Source organism: Psittacula echo (genome assembly GCF_963264785.1).
Source record: "Psittacula echo genome assembly, chromosome: Z".
Lineage (NCBI taxonomy): Eukaryota > Metazoa > Chordata > Aves > Psittaciformes > Psittacidae > Psittacula > Psittacula echo.
Window position 1 is genome coordinate 27312018 of NC_137742.1, and position 26572 is coordinate 27338589.

General features: G+C 38.0%; 1 protein-coding gene across 1 annotated transcript in view; it reads right to left on the bottom strand.

Annotated features, from left to right (window-relative positions):
• Positions 1–23442, bottom strand: part of SV2C (synaptic vesicle glycoprotein 2C) — a gene marked incomplete at both ends in the record, with an annotated part of 81176 nt that extends 57734 nt beyond the window's left edge. Inside the window, 2 exons of the mRNA XM_080637096.1 lie at positions 3928–4104; positions 22862–23442. Coding sequence (XP_080493222.1) covers positions 3928–4104; positions 22862–23442 — 758 coding nt within the window. The remainder of the gene's footprint in view (positions 1–3927; positions 4105–22861) is intronic.
• Positions 23443–26572: the final 3130 nt, after the last annotated feature.

Below are 26572 nucleotides of genomic sequence, written 5' to 3' on the forward strand. Positions count from 1 at the left end.
CTCTGGATCTGATGGCAAAGCAACAGACAGTGCAGCTACTCCAGCGACAAGTACAGCAGCTACCCAAACCCCGACTGGGCTTAAACCACGACAGTAGGAAACCATGTGTAAAGTCCTCCTAGACCTTTACCAGCCTTTCAGGTTCGAGTTCCTTTAGAATTTTGATTGTGGATTAATCAATCAAAGAATCACAGTTCTGATAATATTTTCTGTAAAAGGAAATGATTTTGCAGACTGTTCAAGATTCCTTTATTCTTTTCACTAGCTTAAGTTTACCTTTCAGACTTTCATATCCTTCAATATCCTTTATCCAGCAGTATCTTAGTATTATTGAAACTGTTTTGAATTCTAAACACTTTTTTGCATGCAAAATTTTTACTAGTTATAGGTTTTTCAGATACAATGTAAGTATTTGAAGGGAGTATTTTCCCTGAGCAGTTTACTTGTATAAACACATTTACACTTCAAACAAAATCTGAGAAGAATCTGTTTTGCAGTATTTTTTATAAATAAAAACTTCTATCAGATAATGTTTTTATTTTTTATGCTTCTTAGTCTATTTTTATATTATCTGGCAGATAATAGACCAGTTTAAACTCTATACATCTAAATGATATTATATCTTCTGAACACTTCTTAATATTTTATTGACTTTGAATGATATGAAATTTTCCAGATAATTCTTTGGCTCTTCAAAAAGCTCTTCTTCAATTTGAGTAACAATACTATTTGGCATTTAAAACACATAATTAAATTTTTTACTTACAATTATTCCTATTTCACATTTGGGCTCCCTGATTCGACAAAATTACTGGAATAAAGCCAACTCTTTTGGTAAGAGAGGTATAGGGGTACATCAGTGAAAAAAGGGAAGACTGGGGAAAATGTGGGCCCTCTCCAGAAGGTAAGAGGCGACTGGTTACCCAGGATAGGGGGAAGGCTAAGCTACTCAAAGATGACTTTTGCCTTGATCTCCAACAGTGAGTGTTTCAGCCACAGCACTCAGAAGTCAAAGGTAGGGACTGGGAGAATGAAGAATCATCCCCTGTTGGAGAAGATCAGACTCAAGACCATATAAGGAGCCTGAAGGTGTTTGAGTCCATGGGACCTGATGAGTTGCATCTGTGTGTCCTGAAGAAACTGCTGGATAAAGTGGCTAAGCCGCTATCCAACATATTTGAGAAGTCATGGCAGTCCAGTGAAGTTCCCACTGGGAAAAGAGGAAACATAACCTCCATTTTTAAGAAGGGAAAAAAGGGAGATCCAGGGAACTACAGGCCAGTCAGTCTCACCCCAGTGAGCTACAGGATGTAGTAAAGAATGCAATAAATGCTCAAGATCTCTTTAAGCAAATTTCCTGTCATACTGCAAGAAGATAGGGCTTCAAAGCTGGCACAAACTTCTGAGAGTTTCTAAGAGAGTGATACTGGCTTCTTTCACAGCAGCTGATGCAAAGTATCTGGAAACAGATACATGTAAGATGCATGCTCTAACAGTGGCATATATGTGTTTAAAAGTGAAAAGATTTGCTTTGCTGCCTCTGTAGCTGGAACATTCTAGCCTCTCCCTTCTTTCTTGGTGCTTGGCATATGATGTGTCTGTTTGCTGTTACAGCTGCTCTCAGCACAATATCATACCCAAGGCGGGGTTGAAAAACAGAGGAAAGGCAGATATGACACAAATACCATCTTGAATATGGCTGTTAAGTGAAAAGTAAGTCTCCTCTGAGGGCCACTGAGCAGATGAAAAAGAAGAGCACCAAACATGCAAAGTCTGGTGCCAAACTACATCATCACAGGCAAGCAGTGAAAGCAGAAAAAAAAAGGATGAGATTCCCCTCATCTTAAGGGTATGAAGCACAGATCCAGTTTTAGAAACCTCGTGGCTTTTATAATGCTACTCTGATAACCAGCTTAAAGGGGTTATTCTGAACAGAAGTCTGGTCTTTGAAGAAAACAGCAAACGTGAGCCAGCCAAGCATCTTTCTCTCCAGTAATTGCTATGACGACTGCTGTGGTTTAACACCAGCCAGCAACTAAGCACTAAGAAAAAATTAACTCTATGCCAGCTGAAACCAGGACAAGGAATGACTTTGTAGCTCATCGTGTCTTGGGTTCTTGTTGTCATTGTTTGGTTGTTTTGTTTTATGCTTGGTTGGGGTTTTGTTGATTGGGGGGGGGTGTATTTAAAATGTAGTTGCCAAATTATCTATTACCGATTGATGCAGTTCTCAAAGATGAGGTAGGAGAACTTCAGACAAGTGGAGATCAAAACAAGTGTAAGATAAAGAGCTGAAGGGCCTGTTCTTTCAAATCATAAGCTGGGTACACAATAGAACATGCCTCCTAACCCAGGACGTACATTTATCACAAGTAAAGCTACAGGCACCGCATGTTACTGAAAAAGCTACAGCTATAGGTGATAAGGAGACCCTGCAGGCAAGTTTAGCATGAGGCATGACAAATACATATTTTGTCATATGTCCCAAGAGGGAAAATCCGGGAAACTGACAGTGTCACAAACCTGCCTCACAATAGACAAACCTTTGTGGCACAAGGGTCCAGTATTGCCCTTATGAACTGGGCAGTATATAAGCCCAATAAGCAGATACACAAGCAGCTTCTGGTCTTTGAGAGGGTCATGGAAGATTGAAAATGTCATGCAACATGAGCAAGATTTCTCTGTGGAGAGAGAAAACTAATACCTGAAATTGAGAGTAGCCTATAATATGAAAAACAAGTAAAGAAGCTGGATGGGATTTTTTTGTTTGTCTTTCTAAGTTTTTTAAGAATTGGAAGAGTTGCCATTTCCTCTTGATCTCTCTTAAAGTCATATTTGACGATTTGGTGAGTAAGTGGATTCTTCTAGAAAGAAGACTCCTCACATCTCCTTCCTCTCTACCTTTGTCCTTCTACCCTCATTCCTAAAACTGTTTAATAATACTTAATGCTGTAGTAACTTCTTTTTGGTATTTTGAGTGTCTAGTCCAACCCTGCTTCAGACCAGTTCAAGGGGTTTCTAAAACTGCAAACATCACACAACAGTGTTAGTGCACTGTGGTCACATAAACTACAGCCAACAAACCATAGAAGCAGTGGACTTCATGTGCATGGCTTCACAATCAGCATACTGTGCTCTCACCAGCTCCTGTCTGTTCAGCATCCTAAAAATTGATAGTGGTGTGAAATGAAATTGTAACTGAGAGTTTTGATCTGAGCCAAGGAATTACCAGAAGTGCTAAACTAACTGCTCTGCAGAACAGCACTCTCAATTATCCAACGGTGTAGTAAAGGTAGAAGCTTTCTCATAGTAATCTACTTCTGTATCTCAATCTCTGCTCATGTAAGTTTAAAATTATAAACTTAATTGACCATTACCAATATCGTAAACATTTCCAACAACTGAGGAGTTATTTAAATGAAAAGTAAAGCAAAACCAGAGTCACAAAACCCATTCTTATGGAGAGAACATAACATCTGGCACACTCCAGGACCCTGTTTTAAATCTGATAGTCTTGACTTCAGTGGTATTATAAACAATAGTATGTACACAAAGACATGAGAAACTTTACAAATATTACTGAAATCTTACAGTACACGTGTAAGGAGGGTATTATTTTGCTGACTGAACAAACAACACATAGAGAAGCGGAGGCATAAAAGAGTTAAGCAAATAAATCAAGTTCACAAAACAAGTCTGTTGCAAACTCAATTTCACAATTTGCAGTCTGTGTCTTTCCCCTAAAATTATTATTCTTCTCCTTCAGGTTATTGTTATTATGTTGTTTAGGGGTATAGTAGCTACCTTGTTTAATTCTCTCACTCTTGACACAGACTATATTTCTACATTAAATAATATGCTTTTACAAACAGTAAAGTTTTATTAACACAAAAAATTGTGGAAAGGAACAAAACCAGAGAAGCTTACCCAAATCCAGAAAACAAGCGACAGAAGAGGAAGAAGCCATAGCCCTGGACAAATGATGAAAGGAAGGCAAAGAATCCATTGACAGACATGCATATCAGGAGTGACTGTCTCCTTCCCACCTTGTCTGCCAAGCCTCCCCAGAAGAATGCCCCCACCATCATCCCCAGGTACACTATGCTACCTGCAATACACAAAAAGAAAGATGTTTTGTGAGCTACATAACTGACCATAATTGATCAGACCAGAAATAGTTGACCTTCTATATTGACAAAACAAACAGTATATAGCTGGATTTCTCCTTTCTCAGTGAATATAAATTATATGCACATTTTTGCAAATATATCTAGTGAGAACAGATTACCTACTGTGCCTTGTCATCTGTTACCAGACACACTGAAGCTTACTATAATTATTAAACAAGGTGCCCCTAGCTAAAACAATTAAAATAGTGGCAGATAAGACTGATGGGGAGAAAGAATGCCACTGCTTCCTCAGTAATAAACTGCATTCATGTTAAGCATTGCAAAAATTATAACTTCCCCTACAGAAACAAATTGTCTGAACATTTCTAGAATATAAGCAGTTCTGTAGTGGTTTAGACACTGGGAGTAAGATGTGCTGAGCCTGGATATCATGAAACAGGCACTTTCCATTTGAGATCTATAGAACCAAAGATGTCCAGCTTGATTAGTTTTTTCTCTCTACTTTTCTTCTCTCTACTACGGCAGTATACTGATTTATTTAAAAAGGCACTGTCCTGTATATAGAAAAGCACTGGAATGTTTTGGTTTGTGGGTTTTGTTGTTTCATTTTTTTGTTTGTTTGTTTCCCAAAGATTTTTGTACAGATATATTCGTTTAGCTACGTATACGAAAATGGGACAGGAAAAAATACTATGGGGTGATTTTTTTTTATTTTTTTTTTTTACATTAATGATGTTTTCAACATGAAGTATTTTCCCACAGAAAGGTAAGTTGAAATATTTAACATTTTAACCATTCACATGTAGCATATTGTGCATCACTTCCTTTCCAGGGAAAAATCTTCTGTGGGACATCTGCAAAGATGCACAACGCAATGAGCACACTGTCAGAAGAAAAGGTATATCCCAGGCTATGGACAGAATCAACCAGATTTCTATTTTATTTGATACATGTAATTCTTTTTCCACCTACTTTCATACTGAACTTCCCAGTTCGCTTTTTATCTACCTAGGAGTTACTGTCATCTTTGATGTCTACTACAGAGCAGGAATTAAACATTAAGTATCTGGAAGCAGCTAAAGTACTAGTAATCCAAACTGTGTCACTTTTCAGACAGCCACAAGAACAGACAAATTCCCCAGCAACTCTGCTGGGCTCAAATTGCTGTTTTGTAAAATTCTGGTCTCCAAAAGAAAGACCTCTGCCTTGCAGCAGGCAGTCGGAATAGAAAGAAAGCTGGGAAAAAAACCCGCAACACTTAAATGCCTGGGCTTTGTTAATTGCATATTAATATAGAGGTCACTCATCAGTATTTCCATGCTTGGAATTCTAGATGTTAACATTTGAAGTCCTGACATCTGCAGGGTCTCATGCACCCCAAAATATCCCTGTTCCTGCTCATGTGTTGTACAAGCAGTTCCCGCTGCTGCTTCCTTGTGACACATCATTTTAAACATTCAACAGAAGACACATTGTGTGAAATTAATATTAACAAGATAGAGAATTTTACTTTGTCTATGTGAGTATGCCGTTTGCATCCATGTCCTTTGCCTTTGATTGTTACCAACACCAGCAAATCCGTTTTTTCTGCAGCTGCCTTTTTTAGCCAACTTAATATAAGAGCAGGATATTTCTAGACTGACCATCTTCTCCATGAGTCCCTCAGGACAGTTTGACAAATCCACTGCTGCTCATCACTGGAGCATTAATTACTAAAGAACTGGCTGGATGGCCACATGCAAAGAGTTGTGGTCAATGGCTTGATGTCCGGCTGGAGACCAGTAATGAGTGGTGTCCCTCAGGGATCGGTGTTGGGACCGGTCTTGGTCAACATCTTTGTCGGTGACATGGACAGTGGGATTGAGTGCGCCCTCAGCAAGTTTGCCGATGACACCAAGCTGTGTGGTTCGGTTGATACGCCGGAGGGAAGGGATGCCATCCAGAGGGACCTTGACACGCTTGTGAGGTGGGCTGATGCCAACCTTATGAAGTTTAACCATGACAAGTGCAAGGTCTTACACCTGGGTCGGAGCAATCCCAGGCACAGCTACAGGTTGGGCAGAGAAGAGATTCAGAGCAGCCGTGCAGAGAAGGACCTGGGGGTGTTGGTTGATGCAAAAATGAACATGAGCCGGCAGCAGTGTGCGCTCGCAGCCCAGAAAGCCAACCATATCCTGGGCTGCATCAAAAGGAGCGTGACCAGCAGGTCGAGGGAGGTGATCCTGCCCCTCTACTCTGCTCTCGTGAGACCTCACTTGGAGTATTGTGTGCAGTTCTGGTGTCCTCAGCATAAAAAGGACATGGAACTGTTGGAACAAGTCCAGAGGAGGCCACGAGGATGATCAGGGGACTGGAGCACCTTCTGTATGAAGAGAGACTGAGAAAGTTGGGGCTGTTCAGCCTGGAGAAGAAAAGGCTGCATGGAGACATAGCAGTCTTCCAGTATCTGAAGGGGGCCTACAAGGATGCTGGGAATGGACTATTCATCAGGGACTGTAATGACAGGACAAGGGGTAATGGGTTCAAACTTACACAGGGGAAATTTAGATTGAATTTAGATTGGATATAAGGAAGAAATTCTTTAGTGTGAGGGTGGTGAGGCACTGGAATGGGTTGTCCAGGGAGGTTGTGAATGCTCCAATCCTTTGCGGTGTTCAAGGCCAGGTTGGATGAGGCCTTGGGTGGCATGGTTTAGTGTGGGGTGTCCCTGCCCATGGCAAGGGGGTTGGAACTAGGTGATCTTAAGGTCCTTTCCAACCCTAACTATTCTATGATTCTATTCTATGATTATATTCTATTCTATTCTACCCCTTTAAGTAAGCAAGAGCAACAAGCTCATTAGGAACAACAGTTAAATGTCCTCTCAAAACAACTTTTATCAATGAACATTTTCTATCTATTCTGGGACCTTTGCCTTTCATCAAAGGATATTAGTAAGAATGTAGGTCAATCCAGAATTTGCAGAATTACTGATATTTTTGCTCTTCTTTTCAGCCTAGGAAGGACACAGAGACTACAATATTCTTTCTTGTTTAGAGTTGTTCAGCAACAGACATTTATCAGGTTGCTCCTTCATTCTGATCAGAAATTTTTATTCCAATAGTTGAAATTTTCCTGTAAATGCACACATTGCTCATACACTTTCTGTTCCTAAAGAGGTGAAGTTTGGCAAGTTGCTTCACATATTTGCTGAACTGCTTTAAGATCTCTTTTGTAGGTAAGGTTACAGTACCACGCTCCAGATAGACCAGTACTCCAAAGCAGTTTGGAAACTACATCCAGCAGACCTGATGCTTACTTGTCGATATTAGTTGAAAGAAATTAGCAAAATTCAGTAGCTGCACTGACAGCAGACTTATTTTAAAAGGAAAATAAAATGGTTAATTTTTACTCTTAAAGTGAAATTCCATATAATCTTTCATATATAAATCTTGTTAGGCTTTCCCAGTAAACACTCTAATATTAGAAATACTCAGAGAAGGCCAATCATAGAATCATAGAATCATAGAATCATAGAACAGTTAGGGTTGGAAAGGACCTTAAGATCGTCTAGTTCCAACCCCCATGCCATGGGCAGGGACACCTCACACTAAACGATGCCGTCCAAGGCTCTGTCCAACCCGGACTTGAACACGGCAAAGGATTGGAGCATTCACAACTTTCCTGGGCAACCCATTCCAGTGCCTCACCACCCTCACAGTAAAGAATTTCTTCCTTATATCCAATCTAAACTTCCCCTGTTTAAGTGTTAAAAAAAGTTTTCAAGTCTTGACAGTTAAAAACATTAACCTTTCTTTTTAATGCCAAGTCACTGTTCTGTGCTTTGGCCTTTCTTATACCCATGTAATTCTTCTGAACAGCATTCAAAAGCTACCGCTTAAAATAATATTCTCCTTCTATCAATAAACTGCTATAATAAGCTGATTTCTGAATTGCAACATTAGCTTATTCTTTCCATTATAATAACCTTGAATTTTGTCCTAATTGCCTTGCAGATGCTTCACAATCCCTCTCCTTCCCCCCCAAGAGATCCCTTCCATCCTGAACTTATTGTAGCTGCCAATGATACCTCTTTCAGTGTATTTTCCTGTCTTCTTTTTGGTATTTTCTGTCTCTCTTTGTAGGTAATAGAATCATAAAATCATACAATGGTTTGTGTTGGAAGGAGCTTTTAAAGGTCATCTAGTTCCAACCCCTCTGCCATGGTTAGAGACACCTTCCACTAAACAATCAGGTTGCTCAAAGCCCTGTCCTACCTGACCTTGAACAATTCCAGTGATTAGGCATCCACAGCTTCTCTGGGCAAACTGTTCCAGTGATAGACAGTGTCTTAGCCACCTCATCCACCAGTTCCCTTAGGACCCGTGATGCATGTCATCAGGTCCCATGGACTTATGCATCTTCAGGTTCCTTAGATCTTCTCCTACAGCAGGTGGGTTTTCACTCTCCCAGTCCATACCTTTGTCTTCTGTGGCTTCAGTGGTGTGGCTGGAGCTCTTGACGATGAAGACTAAGGCAAAATGTCATTGTTGAGTACTTCAGCTTTTTCCATATCCCAGGTAACCAGATCTGTTACCTTCTGGAGAGGACTCACATTTTCCTAGACTTTTTTTTATTGCAAATATACTTACAGAAGTTTTCCTTGTTGCCTTTGATGCCCCTGGTCAGATTTAATTCTATCGGGGCTTTAGCATTCCGAACCTAATCCGTGGCTGCTCAGACAATTTCTCTGTATTCTTCCCAGGCTACTTGTCCTTGCTTCCTCCAACTGTAGGTTTTCTTGTGTGCTTGAGTTTGTTCAGGAGCTACTTGTTCATGCACATGGGCTTCCTGGCATTTTTGCCTGACTTCCTCTTTGTCGGGATTCATTGCTACTGAGCTCTGAGGTGGTGATCCTTGAATATTAACCAGTTTGCTTCTGCTTTAAATGAAATTAAAACAGCTTCAAACTGAAAGAGGGTTGATTTAGATTAGATATTAAGAAGCTCTTTATTGTGAGGGTGGTGATAGACCGGAACAGGTTGTCCAGAGAAGCTGTGGATACCTCATTCCTGGGAGTGTTCAAGGCCAGTCCGAATGAGGCTTTGAGCATCCTGGTCTAGTAGAAGATGTCCCTGCCCATGGCTGGGGGATTGGAACTAGATGACCTTTAGAAGCTCCTTCCAACATAAACCATCCTATGATTTTATGATTCAATGATCCTTACATAAAGAACTACCATAAAATAATATTCCTCTATAACAAATATTTCTTCTTTTCTCTAAACAGTGCTTGAAGTAGTGGAACAATAAGCTCTGCATTTAAGGTGTAGATCTTAATGGTTAAAGGAGTAAAACTGTCCATTGTTCAGACATCTGAAAAAGTCAACGGGTACTGTTTTCCAACAAACATGTAAGCCAGCCTCCATGTTAACTAAAATAAAAATTTTGCATGACTCTTTGGAAGTTCAAGACTTCTCAAGCCATGGATTTCCTTTATCCAAATGCTAGCGATTCCAACAGCAATTATTTTGTGTCTTAACTTCAGATGTTAAATGATTGCTCTTACTTAATTATGTGCCATAAAATCCCTTAATGCCAAAGCATATAAGGTTCTTTTTCTATTACTACTCTTCAGACTAATCCACTCCTTCTGCATTCCCTTTCAGGACAGCTGCAGACAGGCTTCAATCTGCTATTTCATACTCTCTAATGCAGATGCTTAATTACATATTTGCTTTGAAGCTTTTTGCTCTTCTTCTTAATATATATTTACAAACTGTCAAGTTCTACTTACTATTAGATTATTAGAATTATTTTTAGCAATCCTGGTAATAGGGCTTATCTGTTTAAATAGATTAGAAGCATAAAGCTATTTAAAAATGTTAAAGCTCTTCAGTCTCAATATAAAATTTTGTAGTGTGTATCTCACACTACAGTGACTCTTGTACCTTAGAGCGTGACTTGCAACTGAGTAACTGTATTTTTAGCTCTCTAATAGTAATAATTCTGAAGTGACAAGTCTTCACATAAAAGACCTTCTAGCTTTTGCATACCTTTTTAGGAAGCAACTCCTTATATCACTTTAAAATATACCTACAAAACATCTGATGATATCCAATCTGATACAAATCCAGAAATTTCACATAAATAGAAATTAAATTAACTGTATCTGGTTTTCTTACAATACTGAAGAACTGCAATAGAGAAACTTAACCATAAAAGTCAGCAAAATGGAACTTTAAGTAAAGCTGAGCAAATGTAAAATCATACTCTGTTGACCAGTGTAGATATGAAAATGAAATTACAAGTAACTCAAATAACCCAACAGTTCTATGTGCAAACCTATTTATGATCTTTAAGGTAATAGAGGGGAAAAAATAATCAGCAACACAAGTAAGTGACTCAAACAATACAGGTTTGTAATAGTATGAGGTGAATATTTTGATGATTGTTCAATCAAAGGAAAATTGCCATGAGGTAAACAAGCACTCTACTTTTAAAGAGTAGCCTCACAAATACAAAACAAAGATAGAGCCTAGAAAAAGTTCAAACTATTACATGGAAATAAAATTAGGTAGGGGGGAAACCTGCACATTTCAAAAGGATCAAGTCCAAATTTCCCTAGAACTTAACTCAGAAAGGGTAATAGATATAAAAGCACACTATGGAACCTCCAAGATAGTTGTAATACAACTGAAACTAAGTGAATGGGACTTAAGGCATATACAGAAAGCAGAAAGCACCTAACGCAAGACAAAATTTGGCAATACAAAATTTTAGGTCAAAAAAACTTCAGACCAACAAATACCTACAATATATTTGTTTTGACTTAACTTTGAGACTAAAGTGAAAACAGTCTTATCGCATGGCTATCCAAATTCATCAACCAGTTGTGTTTTTATAAAGGTCAAATATAAGCCAGGAAGACTTTTTTTTTCTTTTCTTGAGAGGAAAGGAAAAATGAGAACAGTTTTGTCCTTCCCATGAAATCAAATAAAACAACAAACCAACCACATTCCTCTCCCCCCACCCTTTTTTTTTTTTTTTTTTTTTTGTTTTTCCCAGAAAAACAACTTGCATATATTTTCAAATCTTGAAGCAACTCCAGTGGAAATTTCAGAGATAAAAACTCACAGCTGGAAAGGTTTGACCGAAGGTTTTTCCAGTGTTATAATGGAAATATCATCCACATTAAAGTCAAAAGGTCCCACAAAAATCATTCACACAAATTTCATTTATGTATTAGCTAATTTTTTTTCCTCTGGCATCTTTTCTTAAATTTATATGTCTAATATTTCTATTTTTCAGTAGCTTCCTGTATCTCAGGCGTGAAATTTACAACCTAAAGTGTTTATGGTGTAAGGCTTAATTTAATTCCAACAGGAAAAAAGTTGACATTTTGCCTCCATGTTTCCTCTCGTTCAGCTAATGAGACTAATTCAGAGCAAGGTGATTTAGCTCTGCACCTTTACATCATCTGTTAATTTTGAAAAATATAGTATTACCTTGCTTTGAGAGTCTATGCTATTAATTCTTGTTACAGTTCTAAAGACATTCACCTTATAATACATCTAAACTTATACAAGTGGGTGTACTGATACATATTTCTTTTATTAATGAAATAATATTCTGTCTTAACAGATGAGTTTCCTGTGTACTTAGATAGTATTTTAATTGAAACACTGTAATAACAAAAGGAATAACTGCTCCTGCTTATCCTCAGATCGAAACTGGATAAATTAATAAATGCATAGAAGAAGCTCAGCAACTGCAGAGATTGTGACAGGTAATAGATTACTAGCTAGGATGGGAAATTTTCTTCACAGCTGTATTTTCTGATAAGGCAGTAAAAATGGAGAATATGGTAAACCAGTACCTTTGCAGTACATTGTCATCATTGCTTCTGCTTTAAGAATGTTATCATGTCAATAACCAGATTTCACAGAATAAAAAAGATTGATCCAAGCTTTTCCATTTTCTTCATTAGAATTATTTACAGACTGAATACTGGTAGCAACTATTGTACAAGCAGCAGCACACCATTTCATACTGCTGTTTCTTGACTAGCCATATCAACCATGCATTACAGAAAAAAGACTAAAGCACTACTTCCTTGACACAACAGAAATAATCAGTCAATCAGCACTCAAATTTAGTAACACAGGGCTGTAAGAACCAGCCAATCTGGTATATAAACAATATTTTACAAGATAGTAGTTGCAATATGCAATATATAGAGCACAGACTTTATCAAAAACCAGTGTAATCCCAGGTGATGATGAGAAGCTGTTGACAGATTCCTTAGCTGCTATCACTGAACATACTATTATCACAGTATCTTCTCATTTGATCCAACATTTCCCTCTGACATTAGTGAGAAAATCCTAACAGACAAGCTTCAGATAAAACATACCTAGTTAAGCTGTCCTAATACCACTAATTCCAGTTTTCTTCCACTGCAACTGTGGAGGTTCCTCTGGATTTTTCTGCTCTCAGATTTAGCTGCTAAATTCATTCTTTGCCCATCTCTGAATTGACCCTGTCATGCTAGAAATCACTGTGACTTTGCAATTTGAAATGCGCTTCCATGGCAATCCTGAGAATTAGAATGATTATAAATGTTGCATATGATTGAATAGTGCATAGCATGGTGCAATGTGCTAGGATTAATTAGATTTCAAAGTAAAAAAATATACTTCACTAAAGCTTTAAATTGCCCACACAATAATATACATTAATCATCTTATTTCATATAAAAACTCTTCATTTTGGCTACATGTTTTACTGCCTGAATGTTAATCTCTTATTTGCCTAGTCCTTCTTCTGACTCAAAACAGGTAAGTGCGTGAATATAGCTAACTGTTCATTAATGTGGAATTAAAACAAAAAACCCAAAGTAGATACACCTACATTAATAATAGATGCATCCAACTCAGGAAATCAAAGCACATGGTGCTAAGAATTAATTAATAAAACTAGGCTTCTAGTAAAGGTATGTGTATAATATTAAAGCTAACAGTTATTATTTCTCCTGGCTTTAACAAACCATTAACTCTCCTTATAACTATATTCCAGTACTGTGTAAACTTCTTTCCTTGTAAATGGGAGGAAACATTTTTTATTTTGCTTCATCTATACAATGGCTGTTGCCATTTTCGTTCCAGTGAAATGAAAGAAAAGAGAATGAAAGAAAAAGAAAATGAAAGAGAAATGGGAAAAGAGAAATTACAAAAAAAAAAAAAAAAAAAAAAAAGCCAAAAACCAAACCAAACCAAAAAACAAACCAACCCAAAAAACAAACCAACCTTCCACTGGTTTCTGTAAAAGACACTGAATTATTCTTAACCTCATCAGGAACAGGTGACCAAAATTAGTAAGTGCCTGAAACTCACACATCTTCTGAAGTGCTGAGAAGAGACTCGGTCTACCTCACCTAGCACACAACAGCATAAAGGAAAAAGGAAACTTCTGTTGCTAATGGTCCCACATCTCTTTTCTGTTTTCTCATTTAGAGTCAATGAAATAGATTAACTAATCCAATGTCAGAAAGAAGAATAACAGATCAGAATAATCCTCTATATGGTGCCAATACTCCTGCAAGTGGTGGTGATGCTAAACAAGCTTTTTAGTTACGTATTTACAACAGTGCCAGAGGCACAGTTATACTGACTAATTGGAAAATTGTTTAGATGACTGTATCTATCAGCTCATGATCTCTGTCTAACAAGACTTGCTACTGGCAACTTCAGAACCAACCTTGAAAATTGCCTTGAATTCTAGTGAATTTGGAAAATACTTGTGCTCCGTGAAAAGAAGCAGGTCTGACAAATGCCAGAAAAAAGTAATATAGAGCACAATAGACTGTCAGGGATCACATGGGGTATGTTCATCCATATTCCGTCAACTTCATATGAGGTTCTTGAATGCTAACCAGTATACAGCAAATAAATTCAGTCCAGCTAACATGACATGAATAAATTTGCAAATGGGCCACCTTTGTCTGTCCTTGAGAACATAGACCTTTTTTTAACACTATGGATGTAAAGCCAGTGTCACTTTACACCATTTTCTTAATTTCCTGACTATATATTACTCTCCCAACTTTCTACAATCCCCCCCACAGTCATATAAAAACATCTGTCTGACTGATAAATGGATTTATGTGAGTCTTTGAAGACACTTTGTCCATCACCTGTTTATCCTGAGAAAAGCATACTTATTAAAAAAAAACTAGAATAACTTGACATATGTTATGTATCATTAAAAACTCTTAGGTTTGTTCTCACTAGCTGGAACAAAGACTGATAAATGTTGGGCGAAAACATCATTAGTTTAAGAGAGCCAGGGAATAACATTTTACACTAGTGGTAGCGAAGTGCCCATCTAGAGTATTGATGAAATCCCCAGATAAAAAACAGAGGAAGAAATTTACTTAGCTGTGACAAAGTGCCATTAAATTATGCTTGTTCCATGTCTTAATGAAGTTCATTAACACTTGACAGTGAAAATATTTACTTTTCTTGCTGAGGAGCTGATATGTCCTCTCTTTCTATTCATAGCTCAACATTAGATGCAAAATGCAAAAATCAAAACTAAAAATACACAAATGAGGAAGATAACATTTCTATAAATGAAAGCTTGCAGATCATAACTTAATTCCATTGCAGAATTAACCAAACAGGGCTTTGGAAGAGAGTCCACCATCATATATAAAATGTTTGGTTTAAATAACTTCATTTGACACATTGATTTAAAAAATGATGTATCAACAGCCAGAGGTTCCATGGCATTTGAGAGAGGGAAGAAAAAGTAGTGGTGGCAGCCAAATTAAATGTATGAAATTACCACGGCCCTCAGGCTTCTCCTTTGGGAGAAACTTCCTTCTTTTGGCCACTTCTATAGAATTATAAATTTGTGTGACGTAAACGGCAAAATCACTGACCTGTGGTGGGACAGGTAGAGCCAGAAAATAACCTGCAGTACATAAAAAAGCAGCCCAGTGATTTTCAATTATTTTAGACACAATCTCTGAGACAGATGTTTGAAGATAACTACATGCACATAATTACTTAGTTTTAATTCTGTGTGCAATAAAGGGTATATGCATACTTGGACATGGTGGTAATGCATGTCCGTAAGCAGTCAAATGTACAAGTATCTACTGGCTACTCACACAATCTTCACAAGTACACACATTATCCCAATTCCAGGCTGTATTTTTCATCATTTAAATAAAAGCAAGTTTCCCAATATCCACTGAACTCACTTAATTCAGCTGAAGAAATTATAGCTTAAACCTTGAAGGAGTGTTACATTCTGGCAATAAATATGAGGCACTGGAACAGGCTGCCCAAAGAAATAGTGCATGCCCCATCCCTGGCAGTGTTCAAGGCTGGGCTGGACAGAGCCTTGAGTGACATGGTCTAGTGTGAGACATCCCTGTGCATGGCAGGGGGGGTTGGAACTTGATGATCTTAAGGTCCTTTCCAACCTTAACTATTCTATGATTCTATGATTTTACTTTTTGCTCAAAAAGTTACCTACTACTTTATTAGTTACATATGCACTGACTGATCTCTGACATCTTCCAAGGTACACAGGTATAGTTAGGTTCATTTAACCAAAAAAAAAGAAAAAAGTGAGAAGTGCTTACTACATTACTTACAGAGATTTCAAAAAATAAATTGGTTAAAACAGTGTTTGACTGTGCTAAACATGAATACAAACAGCAAGACTCTCAGTTATGGACTGCATTGCAATAATTATGTTGTCTCACATTGTGTTCCTCAGGTTAAAGCTGCATGATTGAAACTGGGTATTGAGCTAGGGAAATATTATGTTTAGCCCAAGGAGTTAAATGGTGAACCTCTTAAAAACTAAGAGTGAATATACAAGTTAATGGTGTCTGGTAGCCTGTTTTCCTCAGTAAAGCTGCATGCAGGAACACCACAAAAGAGTAAAGACATTTGACATGGTGGCACTGTTTTCCCTGTTGGCAAAGCTTCAGTAAGGTGGTTTGGGAACAACACCTCAGAAAAGGAGGGCAGCTATGACCACCTTACTGGCTTATAATGGAGCTTGCAACAGGGCAGAGAACTGAATACCATTAATGGTTCAAATCTGTGCTCCCAGTTCCTGTCTTGTGACAAGCCCATGACATCTCATGTGATACAGGTTTAGTCCAGTTCATAGCAAACAAAGATTACACTGCATATTCTCTCAACCGTCCTTGTTTTCCCCTCAGAAAAGAGAAGCAAACATAATCAGTATACCCACTGGTCCACATAATGTAGCTTCTTATAATGGAAAAGGATATTTCTTTTAATTTTTCTCGCTCAAACAATTGGTTTTGGAAGGCAAACAGAAAAAGCACTGCAGTAGGAGTACTTTAATAATGTCATTGCAAGGGAATGGAACTATACCAGAGGTGAACAGCGTGCATGAGGTTATTTGTATTTCTGGCATCTCCTTCTGAAGAAAGAAGACATTAATCCTACAGACTAGTTTTCACCTTGCTCTGGAATATTTAGTGCACATCTCAACGACTGTGGCTCCATTTCTAAATTTTTCTATCGTTGCTAAAGATTTATTACTACTATTAACTGCAAGTGCAATGGAGTTTCACTGCTATTTCAGTGAGACTCCTCACACTCAAAGGTCTGCTATGGTTTCAGTAAGTATTCTTAACTTAGATGCATTTCTTGTGAATATAGTAATTCTCAGAGCCATATACAAGTGCCTTACATTTTGAAATCTGTGCTCTCTTCAATAAAATTTATACCACTGCCAAGAGTCCACATTAAAAAATTAGCTCTGAATGTCTTCCTCTATCCCTGAAGACTAAAATAATTTTAAGAAAAGAACTTCCATGCGTTTTTCACAATAAAAATATGAATCTTCCCATGTAAGTTTTACTTTATAGAAGCACATCTACCAGCTGCACACAACAGTAAAATGCAAGAGTGGAAGGGGCTGTTTTTCCTTTATTTTACATCACTTGTGGTCTATTATGTCATCACAAATCTGGTACCCTGCTAATAACTGGAATATAACAATCTCATCTGTATCTAGTGAGCTGTAGTAATAATGAACAATAAAAGAGAACAGTATTGTATAGCAATACATAAGTATCTACTAACAGCAGCAGAAGGAATTTTACTCACTGCTATGTAAGGTCAGTTTTGTGACAATCAATTCAAATTCAGACCTTCAAATAAATAGTGCCATGTGTTCTGCACGATAATATATGGAAGCACCATGCTGTCAAAACTATTACTGAAATCAAGTAGATGAGAGAAAACCATGATGCATGAAGATTTTCTTTAGAAATAAAATCTTAAATGTCTGAATTTTAAGAAGAAATGCAAAACAGAAAGTATGCTGCTCAGCGTTATACTTCCTGAGTTTCCAGTTTTTGAATTCTGGGCTTGGCCCTGAAGTTGGAATTTCAGTTAAGCCACAGGTGTAACATAACATAGAATAAACAAAGCTCATTAAAAATGGTTTAATGAATTCACAAAAAAGAATAATCATAATTGATCAGTAAGATAAAGACATTTAGTTTTCATGGCCTATTTTCAGACTTTAAAAATACATTTATTTATAATTCGCAAAAAGATTTTTTATTTTTTTAATAAAATGCTTTCTTAACCATCAATTAGCAAAACCAAAAACTTTAGCTTCCATATTAAATCATAGTCCTCAAAAGAGATTAGCAATCCCAAAACAGCTCCTCCTCCCCTCCAAATCGTGATGTGTCTAAGTATCTGGCCTGCACAGAGAACCTTCAGCTACTTAGTAAGTGAAAAAATGAATGAGTATCACAAGCACTGAACAGCAAAGCAAGCTCAACATAAAATTTTATTTAAGATTGGTTTAGTTTGAACATCTACAAGAGAAGTCTCTCTAAAATGGAAATTTGTTGCTTCAGCAACGAATTACATGAAGGAAACCTATCCAAATGTGCAAAATGGAAACCACAGTCTGAGAATAACAATTTCATTCCAGATTTGTTCATATATTTATGCCTCTAAAAAAGTATGCAAGGTGTCTAGTGATGTAGAAGGTGCCTAGACATGTTGGAGAATCCCACTAGGCAATTAGACGCTTGAATATTTATGAAATGGCCCTCTCAGACTCAGATTCTGCAGTCCTTTATTCACTGACATTTTGTCACATGCTCCCAGATTTCTGTCAGATGCAGAGACAATCCATATACGCTCAGGAGAAGAGCAATGGACTTGGCGGTCCTGGGGAAATGGTTGGACCTGATAATCTTAAAGGTCTTTTCCAACCATAGCTGATTCTATGTGGCCTCACTTTGGTAACAAAGGAAAGTAATCACTTCCCTCTAGTTACTGGTCGCTCTTGCCAGTGCAGCCCCAGTTGTGGTTAACTTCCACTGTTGCAAGGCATTGGTGATCCATCAACTTATTTCTTACTAGGAGCCCTATATCCTATTCTGCAGAGCTGTTGCTGCCTAGCAAGACAGTGCCTAGCCTATACCTGTGATTTGTGTCATTCTCTCCCAGGCAAAGGACTTATATTTGTCATTGTCAAGTTTCACGTTGAATATAAATCTGTTGCAAAAGATTTGTGCAAAACCAGATTTACATTAAGTAGCAAATATCTGGCAAACCAATATTTTTAAACTAAGGGGGGGAAAATAGTAATGATCTGGTATCCTTAGCAGAGTTTATAAGCACTTCGCATCAACTACTGAGCCTCTGGGCAGCACTTCCTCCCATGTAAGAGGAAGCATTGTTTGGATTACAATTATGCTGGGTTATGTTACGTAGGTTTTTAAAATAGAGTAGATGTGGGAAGCATTGCATTAAGCCAGCTAATATGCAAATTGGCAATCAATGCAGAAAGGGTAGACATGTCGTCTGTTGTCCCAGACTGAAAACTATTTCAGCCAAAAGACTTACTTATCACCTCTGCACTTTCTTTCCTATAAATATTATTAAAAGTGTGATTATTAAATTCTGACAATATCAGAGAAACCTTTTACATCAGGGCAGTATTTGACAATAAACAGGGGTTTCAGAAAATCCTTTGATTTCCTAAGATGCTTGTTGCTATTCACATTCACAATAACTGCATTATCAGACCAGTGATTTATCACAATACTTGAGGTTTTTAGATGGAAAAAACAGTCTGTATGGCTCATTAACTACGAATATCTTTTACAAGGAAATTGCCTTGCTAAATAAAAGGAAAAAAAAAAACAACAGGTAGGCTCTATGAATATTATCACTTGTTTTTAATTAGCTCAAGTTAAGTTAGTAAACTATCATGGCACAGTATACGAGAAATCAGTTTTTTACAACTGAGTCAATGAGTGCTTTTAAATGACAAATTAACATGTTCTTAGTGTGTTTCTTCACAGTCTAGAAAATTGCCTGGAAAATAAATACTGTGTTATATACACCAGTTCCAGCCTGTAACTCCCAGGGCTGGTCCCATGACTTCAATATTTTAACAACATTAAAGCCCTCCAGATTACGGAATTATAACTATGCAAAAAAAAATTATGCCTGTCTAGAAGACCCCAGTTAGAATGTAATTATGATGCGAAATCACAATGGCAAAATAACTGAAATGCATGGCTGTGAGAGCCTAGTTATGGTACCATAAAAGTTCTTTCACTAAGCATTCACTGTCATTGTGGATATTTTGTAGCACTGGAATGAAGGTTATGCTGTTTGCAAAGGTTCCATACCTACATTTGTTACAAGTCATAAGTACATCAATATACTGACAAATTGCAGCCTATGATATATTTCTCAAAGGGCAGGTAACATTATTTTTGTGAAATTATTGACAAAACCACCACAAGTTGCAATGCCTTCAATATACATTTGGAAAGAAACTGCTCGTCTCTGTTCTTTCCTGATTTTGTATGCTAATCTTTTTTAGCATAGAATTACTTGTTTGTTAATACAGCACAGAGTCTAGTGTTACATTATTACAAAAGGAAGCTACAGGGATATCCATTACAATTTCTGTATTTTAGGCATGAGAATACATTGCTTGCACACCTAGGCCTTCCAGAGTTGTTTTCTTAATTTTGTCAGGAAGCGTCATTTACATATACACACACATCTATGTGGTATTTAACAGCTTACTGAATTTTAGTTAGACATTGATGGAGTCACTCCAACATACCTCAGGACAGCATCATAAGAAGTCTAATAACAGGGAAATCCTTAATGCTCTTCTTGACATGGGTCAGACCTAAACAGGTGGCTACAAATCCTCATGGCAGCCTCATGGCAGCTTAGTGTCAACACTTCTCACACCCAGTACCAGATATCTCCATAGTACTTACCACAACTGTTTGAATGAAACACTATTTTTGGAAAATATATTTTCCCCCAAATTTCAGTTCTATATAGCGATGTAACAAAGGAAAAGCATTATAGCCATGTTCTCCACACTTGTAACTTGACAGGAGAAGCCAGGAATATTGACGTGTTCAGAATATCTTAATTGTGAAAAGATTCATTTCGCAGTCCAGCATTTAATGTAAATGGAAGGAACTGCATACGTGGATAAGTTAGCTGCTAAATGTGCAAACATCATGAAGCTCCCTCTTAATGTTGCATAACCTTGTTCTTTTCCATAACTCCATACAAACTAATTGCAGAGGGATGTGGTGGCTGCACTTGCATTGTTATTGCTCTGGAAAACAATGATAACTTTGACCATTCAACTTGTTGGGAGTGTGCATGTGGTAAAACAAACTGTGTTATCAGTAAAAGAAAAAACAACAAATTAAAGGAGTTGAGATCCATCAAATTTTTTTCCAGCAATAAAGAGGACTTATAAAAAGTGATTATTAGAGTTTAAGGATATCCTCAGCTGCAAGTACTGGGTAGGAGAATCACATGGAAAGCAAGTTGGGCTTATGCTGATTTAATAAAATACATTCTGTGTTACTTTCTGCACTGACACAGTAACATTTTTCCAGTGATACCTTTTGGAGTTGTTCTGGTTTCTTTTCTTTCTCTCTGCTCTTTGACTAGAGCTCCCTAATAGCTATACATAGACATGCTTATGCACTTTCTTTCTTTAAGAAGCAGATCCAAAAACTCAAAGGTCGAAGCATGACAAATACAATGTTTGTAAATTTCTGTAAACAAACAGTACCAAACAGGTTATTTGCATGCAGCCTCTTTAACAATGAAAGCTTAGATAATTTATTTTCTTTTATTAGACGTTTAACCACTGCACTGTACAAATAGACAGAGTAGTTAATTTCTAACAACAAATGATCAAATGGCAAGGAATGATTCAAAGGACTCAGCCATCTGATAACTCAGCTTCTGTTTCCAATCATGATCCTCTCACATGGAGGGAGGCTTAGAGATATAAATGAGGGTAACTACAGTTCCCATTACTGAAACCTATACAGCCAAAAAGCTTATATCAATATGTCGGAATACAACCTGTCATGGCCTTAATGATCTGCCCAGAAAGCTTCTGGGTTACTTAAATAGCACAAATAGCCTTGTGTTATCTAAAATTCTGAATCTAATATTGATGCATTTGGTATCTTAGGGTCCTTCTAATTGATAGTGAGCAAAGAAATAAAATCTGGAGTCTGACTTAAGTTTAAATCAGTTATGTTAAAATGAGACTGTTGCAACAGAACCATGCACTGTAAGGATGCAGTAAACAAACAGTATATCTGCTAGAAGACAAAGGTTCCTAAATATTTTATAAGAATCCTCCTTTTCTGTAATAGTTTGGGTCCTTCAGGCCTAAGCTGCTTATCTGCACACATATACTACATTTTCTGCCACATCCAAAGCCCCCATGCTGCTACCTCCCCTCATCCTCAGGGAACCATTTCTACACCCTTTCTCCATAGCTCTGCCCCATGAGATCCTTGCTTTATCTGCTGCACCTGAGCATGCCCAGGGAGAGCAAGCACAGACCTGTTCACAGCGCTGCTGCTCTCACCAAGTCACACAAGGCTGCCTCAGCCTGCCTCTTTGCCGCACTGCGGGAGAGAATAGGCAATAGGATGAGACACAGCCCATCCCCATCAACTGAACAGACAAAACCAGGATACCCTATGCTCTTCTTCAGCCATTTGGCCTACTGATTCTGTGTCCCCCTAATCAAAATAAACATACTCTTTGGATGGCCAGAGAGCAGTCATTGGGATAAAAGGAGTAAAAGACAAAAAGAAGGAAAAGCCTAGGCAGCATTTTCCCTGAATTTCTTGCATTTCCCAGATTGCATTCCACTTTGCCCTTGGGATGGCTCCCATGCAGTATGTTTCTGGACAGTTGGATCATCTTCTCTTTATTATGCCTGTATAAATCCAGCAGAACTCCAATACCCTGACAGTGGTTTGTTTTTTGTTTTGTTTTGGGGTTTTTTATTGTTGGTTGTTTGGGGGTTTTTTGTTTTCCTTTTTGTTTTTTGTTTTAGTTTGGTTTTTAATTAGTTCATCTGCATGTCTACTTTTGTATATGAGAACAAAAGGTATCCTCTGCTCTTAAGTTTTACTGTGCAGACTTCCGTTTTAGCAATTTATTTATACTTACTGAAAAAAAAAGTCTAAAAAATAAAATTATAATCTTCATTAAATCCATACAGCTGTTCATGCACTGTGTGGATCATATATATTCAATACAAATATATTTTTATATAAGCATTGGTGTTGATAAATACGTATTTAGGCATACTGTAAGCAACACTTGTAATAACACAAAGACAGAGCAAGGACTTTACTCACCAAGCCATCCTGATCCAGAATTGGGTATACACATATCTGTTTCAGCACTGGGTAACACAAATCCAACTACAAAAACTTCAACCCCATCAGCCATCAGGGCCATTCCCAACACAAAGAAGAGGGCCCACTGGAAACGACCATGGCCACATTCTTGTATTATCAGTTCATACTGCTGTGCTAATTCTTCTTCATCAGCTTTTCTCTCTGTTTCCAGTTCATGACGATCCTTATATTCATCACGCATAGGCTGACCTAAGGCCACCATGCCATCTTTACCTCCCATGCTGGGAACTCCCTGATACTCCCCTTCATAAATTTCATCATCTTCATCATGCCCTTCAGTTGCTTCACTTGATCCTTCATCATCGTTAGCTTCAACACCATAATTTCCTCCTTGCACATAGTAATCATCATCATCCTCCTCATCCTGGAATCGATTGTAGGACCTCTGTGTGTAGCCATCCTGAGCCTTTTCAACAGCTTTATTCACTTTTTTCACTGCTTGCCTCTTCACTTCTTTGGCAATATCTTTTGCCCCTTTCATTAATGAAGTTCTATCTTTGTATGTTTCCTCCATCTTGTATCAAAGAAGGACTACTGTTATGCTGCTGCTACGCTGCTGTGGGACCTGCTGAATACAGTGTAGAACACCTACTGCGTGTTGGACATCAGTGGAAAAGGCCCAAGTATATGTGAAGCCGTAATGTTCAACCTGCAAAATATGAGAGAAAAAAGTTAACACTTTGCTCCTTCGTTGCTTTTTCACACTGATACAATACCATACCAATCTTCATTTAAGCACACAACACTACAGTTCAGGCCTTCAAATGTACAAATGTGGATTTTCCTCAGGGATACAAATATCCCAGGTTACAAGGAAAATACTCTCAAGAAAAAGCTAACACCCTCACTGTTTGTCAAAATGAAATTTATTACACTCTAGTCTTAGATATAAGGTTTTATTCTGAAATAAAACAAGTGATTCCATGCACCATACATCATATCAATTCTGTCTGCAATATTCTTCCCCATTTGATCTGCTTGCTAAGTTTTGAACTGCCTGCTACATAATAAAACACTGCTTTTCTCTCAGTGAGTTACCATGAAATAGCTGTCCTCTGTCCAGCTTCCCACTTACATGAATCTTGCAGGGAGTTAATATTCCTAAAATCCATACTAGTCTCTCAAACTGACTGAGCTTGGCCAATGCGTTCACAGTGCATTCATACTGAGTTTTAGCAACACGTATTTCTATGCTAAAAGAGTCAGCACAGGGAGCTGGGTGAATAGAAGTGGTGGGATTTCCACACTTCAGAGTTTTCCGATACCTAAATCATGCCCAGACACATCCCTCTTTCCCCTGCCCATAGTAACAGTAGAGGCAGCCTGGAGCAACTGTATATAAACAGCTAATTCACCCCAGAATGTGTTAGTCTGGCACGAGCTCAAGCCAATCTACCTGCATGAAAGCACCAAGGCATTTAATCCCCATTCCTCTGCTGCACTTTTCCATCTCTCCCTTCATGCAGCCCCAGGATCACAAATACAGGCACAATGAGTCAAGAGCAGCTTGCTTATTTGACTGAAGACTAACCATTCTCTTCTTTTCCATGAAGTCTTCAGGCATATTAGTAAGGCTATTAGCTCATCACACATCTGCATGGGCACTAGCGGTAGTAGAAGGAACTGGCAGCAGCATGCAAGCAGATGGAGGGGAGAAATGCATGATCTTTCTTTGGCAACAATCCATAGTTATAACAGCTGAAATCAATTACAAGACTGCACCATTACTCATGTGTCGAAAGTTAAGAGGGGGGTGAACCTGGGCATTGCAACAGGACTGCAGAAGCCTCACCTCTGGGAAAAAGCAGGCTAAAATCTCTTTAGCAGCGCTTCCAATAAAACAGTGCCTGTTTCCAGCTTGGGGAAAGGTTATTTTTAAACATGCCCATTTTAATGAGCATAACGTTGAAAAAGCTGCAGTGGTGCAACTAGGGAAGCAGTGAGGTGTAATGCAGGAGTAAGAACAAATGGCTGGAAACTTCTGAAGAAAATCCTATTCCCTTTGATAAAGTAGTGTGAACTGCCCACCCTAAACTCCATGGGAGAAGACCAGGGTAGTGCTTTAAGAAGCTGTCCTTTACTTATTCAGCTGTAAACACTGTTACAGAAGTACATTCCAGACATTAATTTTAAGACTGATACTGTTTTGAGGGATAGGAAGAATCACAGACTGCGTTAGATAAATTAAGGACATGATGTACTTCTGATTAAAAAAAAAAAAAAAACAAACCTAAAATCACACAGACATGAAGGTAATATGAATTAAGAAGCTAAAAGATATTTCCCTGGCTTCTTTGATAATGACTACAGAAATTCACCTATAGTGGAAAATGTCTTTATTTTTAGTTCCTTCCTCTAGATTACACTCTGACTGCTTCTCAAAGAAATCAAATGTGATGGCACTACTCAGCTATTCAGTGTAAACCGAAGCATTTACTAGAAGAGAAATGCAGCCTTAAAAAAACCAGAATGTAATATTTATGGCTGAAAACTGTAGCCTGATCTTAGGTACATAATGATCATTCTAAGTAGGTCATCCTGATGAATCTTTTATGCTAAGGCAGATTCTCTAACTACACCTTTTCAGTTTTCAAGGTGCTTCTTAGAAGTTATTCTTTGTGTACTGAATTAAGCATCTGATCCCTACTGTTACCTGTGTGTTAATACCGGGTCTACTATCTGTTATTAAACATACAGTGCATAAAAACGTCCACTGCATCTGCTGTAGCTTCTACAAGTACTTTCAAGAAGCTAATGATCACCTAACAGGGACTTCTGATTATGATGTGTTCCTAGATATTGACCATTTTAGATTTTTAGATTATTCTAGAGTACGCATGCACCCTATTCAACCTAAACTCTGAATTTCTCTAATTCTTACTTGTTTGTTTGTTTTGTTTGGGGTCTTTTGTTTGGTTGGTTGGTTTTGGTTTTCCCCAGTGAGTACAGTCTTCTATTAAAGATTTTCAGTTGTCAAATGCCATTTTACTGTAGGGTATGTCCATGGAAGGAAAACAGCAGGAGTCTGAATGCCAACGTAAGAGTATAAAGTCTGAATATCAATGTAAGAGTATAACAAGTAAGAGTAGAACAAGTCCAGAGGAGGGCCACGAGGATGATCAGGGGACTGGAGCACCTCCAGTATGAAGACAGGCTGAGAAAGTTGGGGCTGTTCAGCCTGGAGAAGAGAAGACTGTGTGGAGACCTCATAGCAGCCTTCCAGTATCTGAAGGGGACCTACAAGGATGCTGGGGATGGACTATTCATTAGGGACTGTAGTGACAGGACAAGGGATAACAGGTTAAAACTTACACAGGGGAAATTTAGATTAGATATAAGGAAGAAATTCTTTACTGTGAGAGTGGTGAGGCACTGGAATGGGTTGCCCAGGGAGGTTGTGAGTGCTCCATCCTTGGTGGTGTTCCAAGGCCAGGTTAGATGAAGCCTTGGGTGGCATGGTTTAGTGTGGGGTGTCCCTGCCTATGGCAGAGGGGTTGGAACTAGACGATCTTAAGGTCCTTTCCAACCCTAACTATTCTATGATTCTATAAAGTCTGAATGCCAACACTGGCAAAACCGTGTGTTGCATTCCTATAGTACACCTAGCTCATGAGTTCAGCAGACTCTAAAAACACAGATTTGCA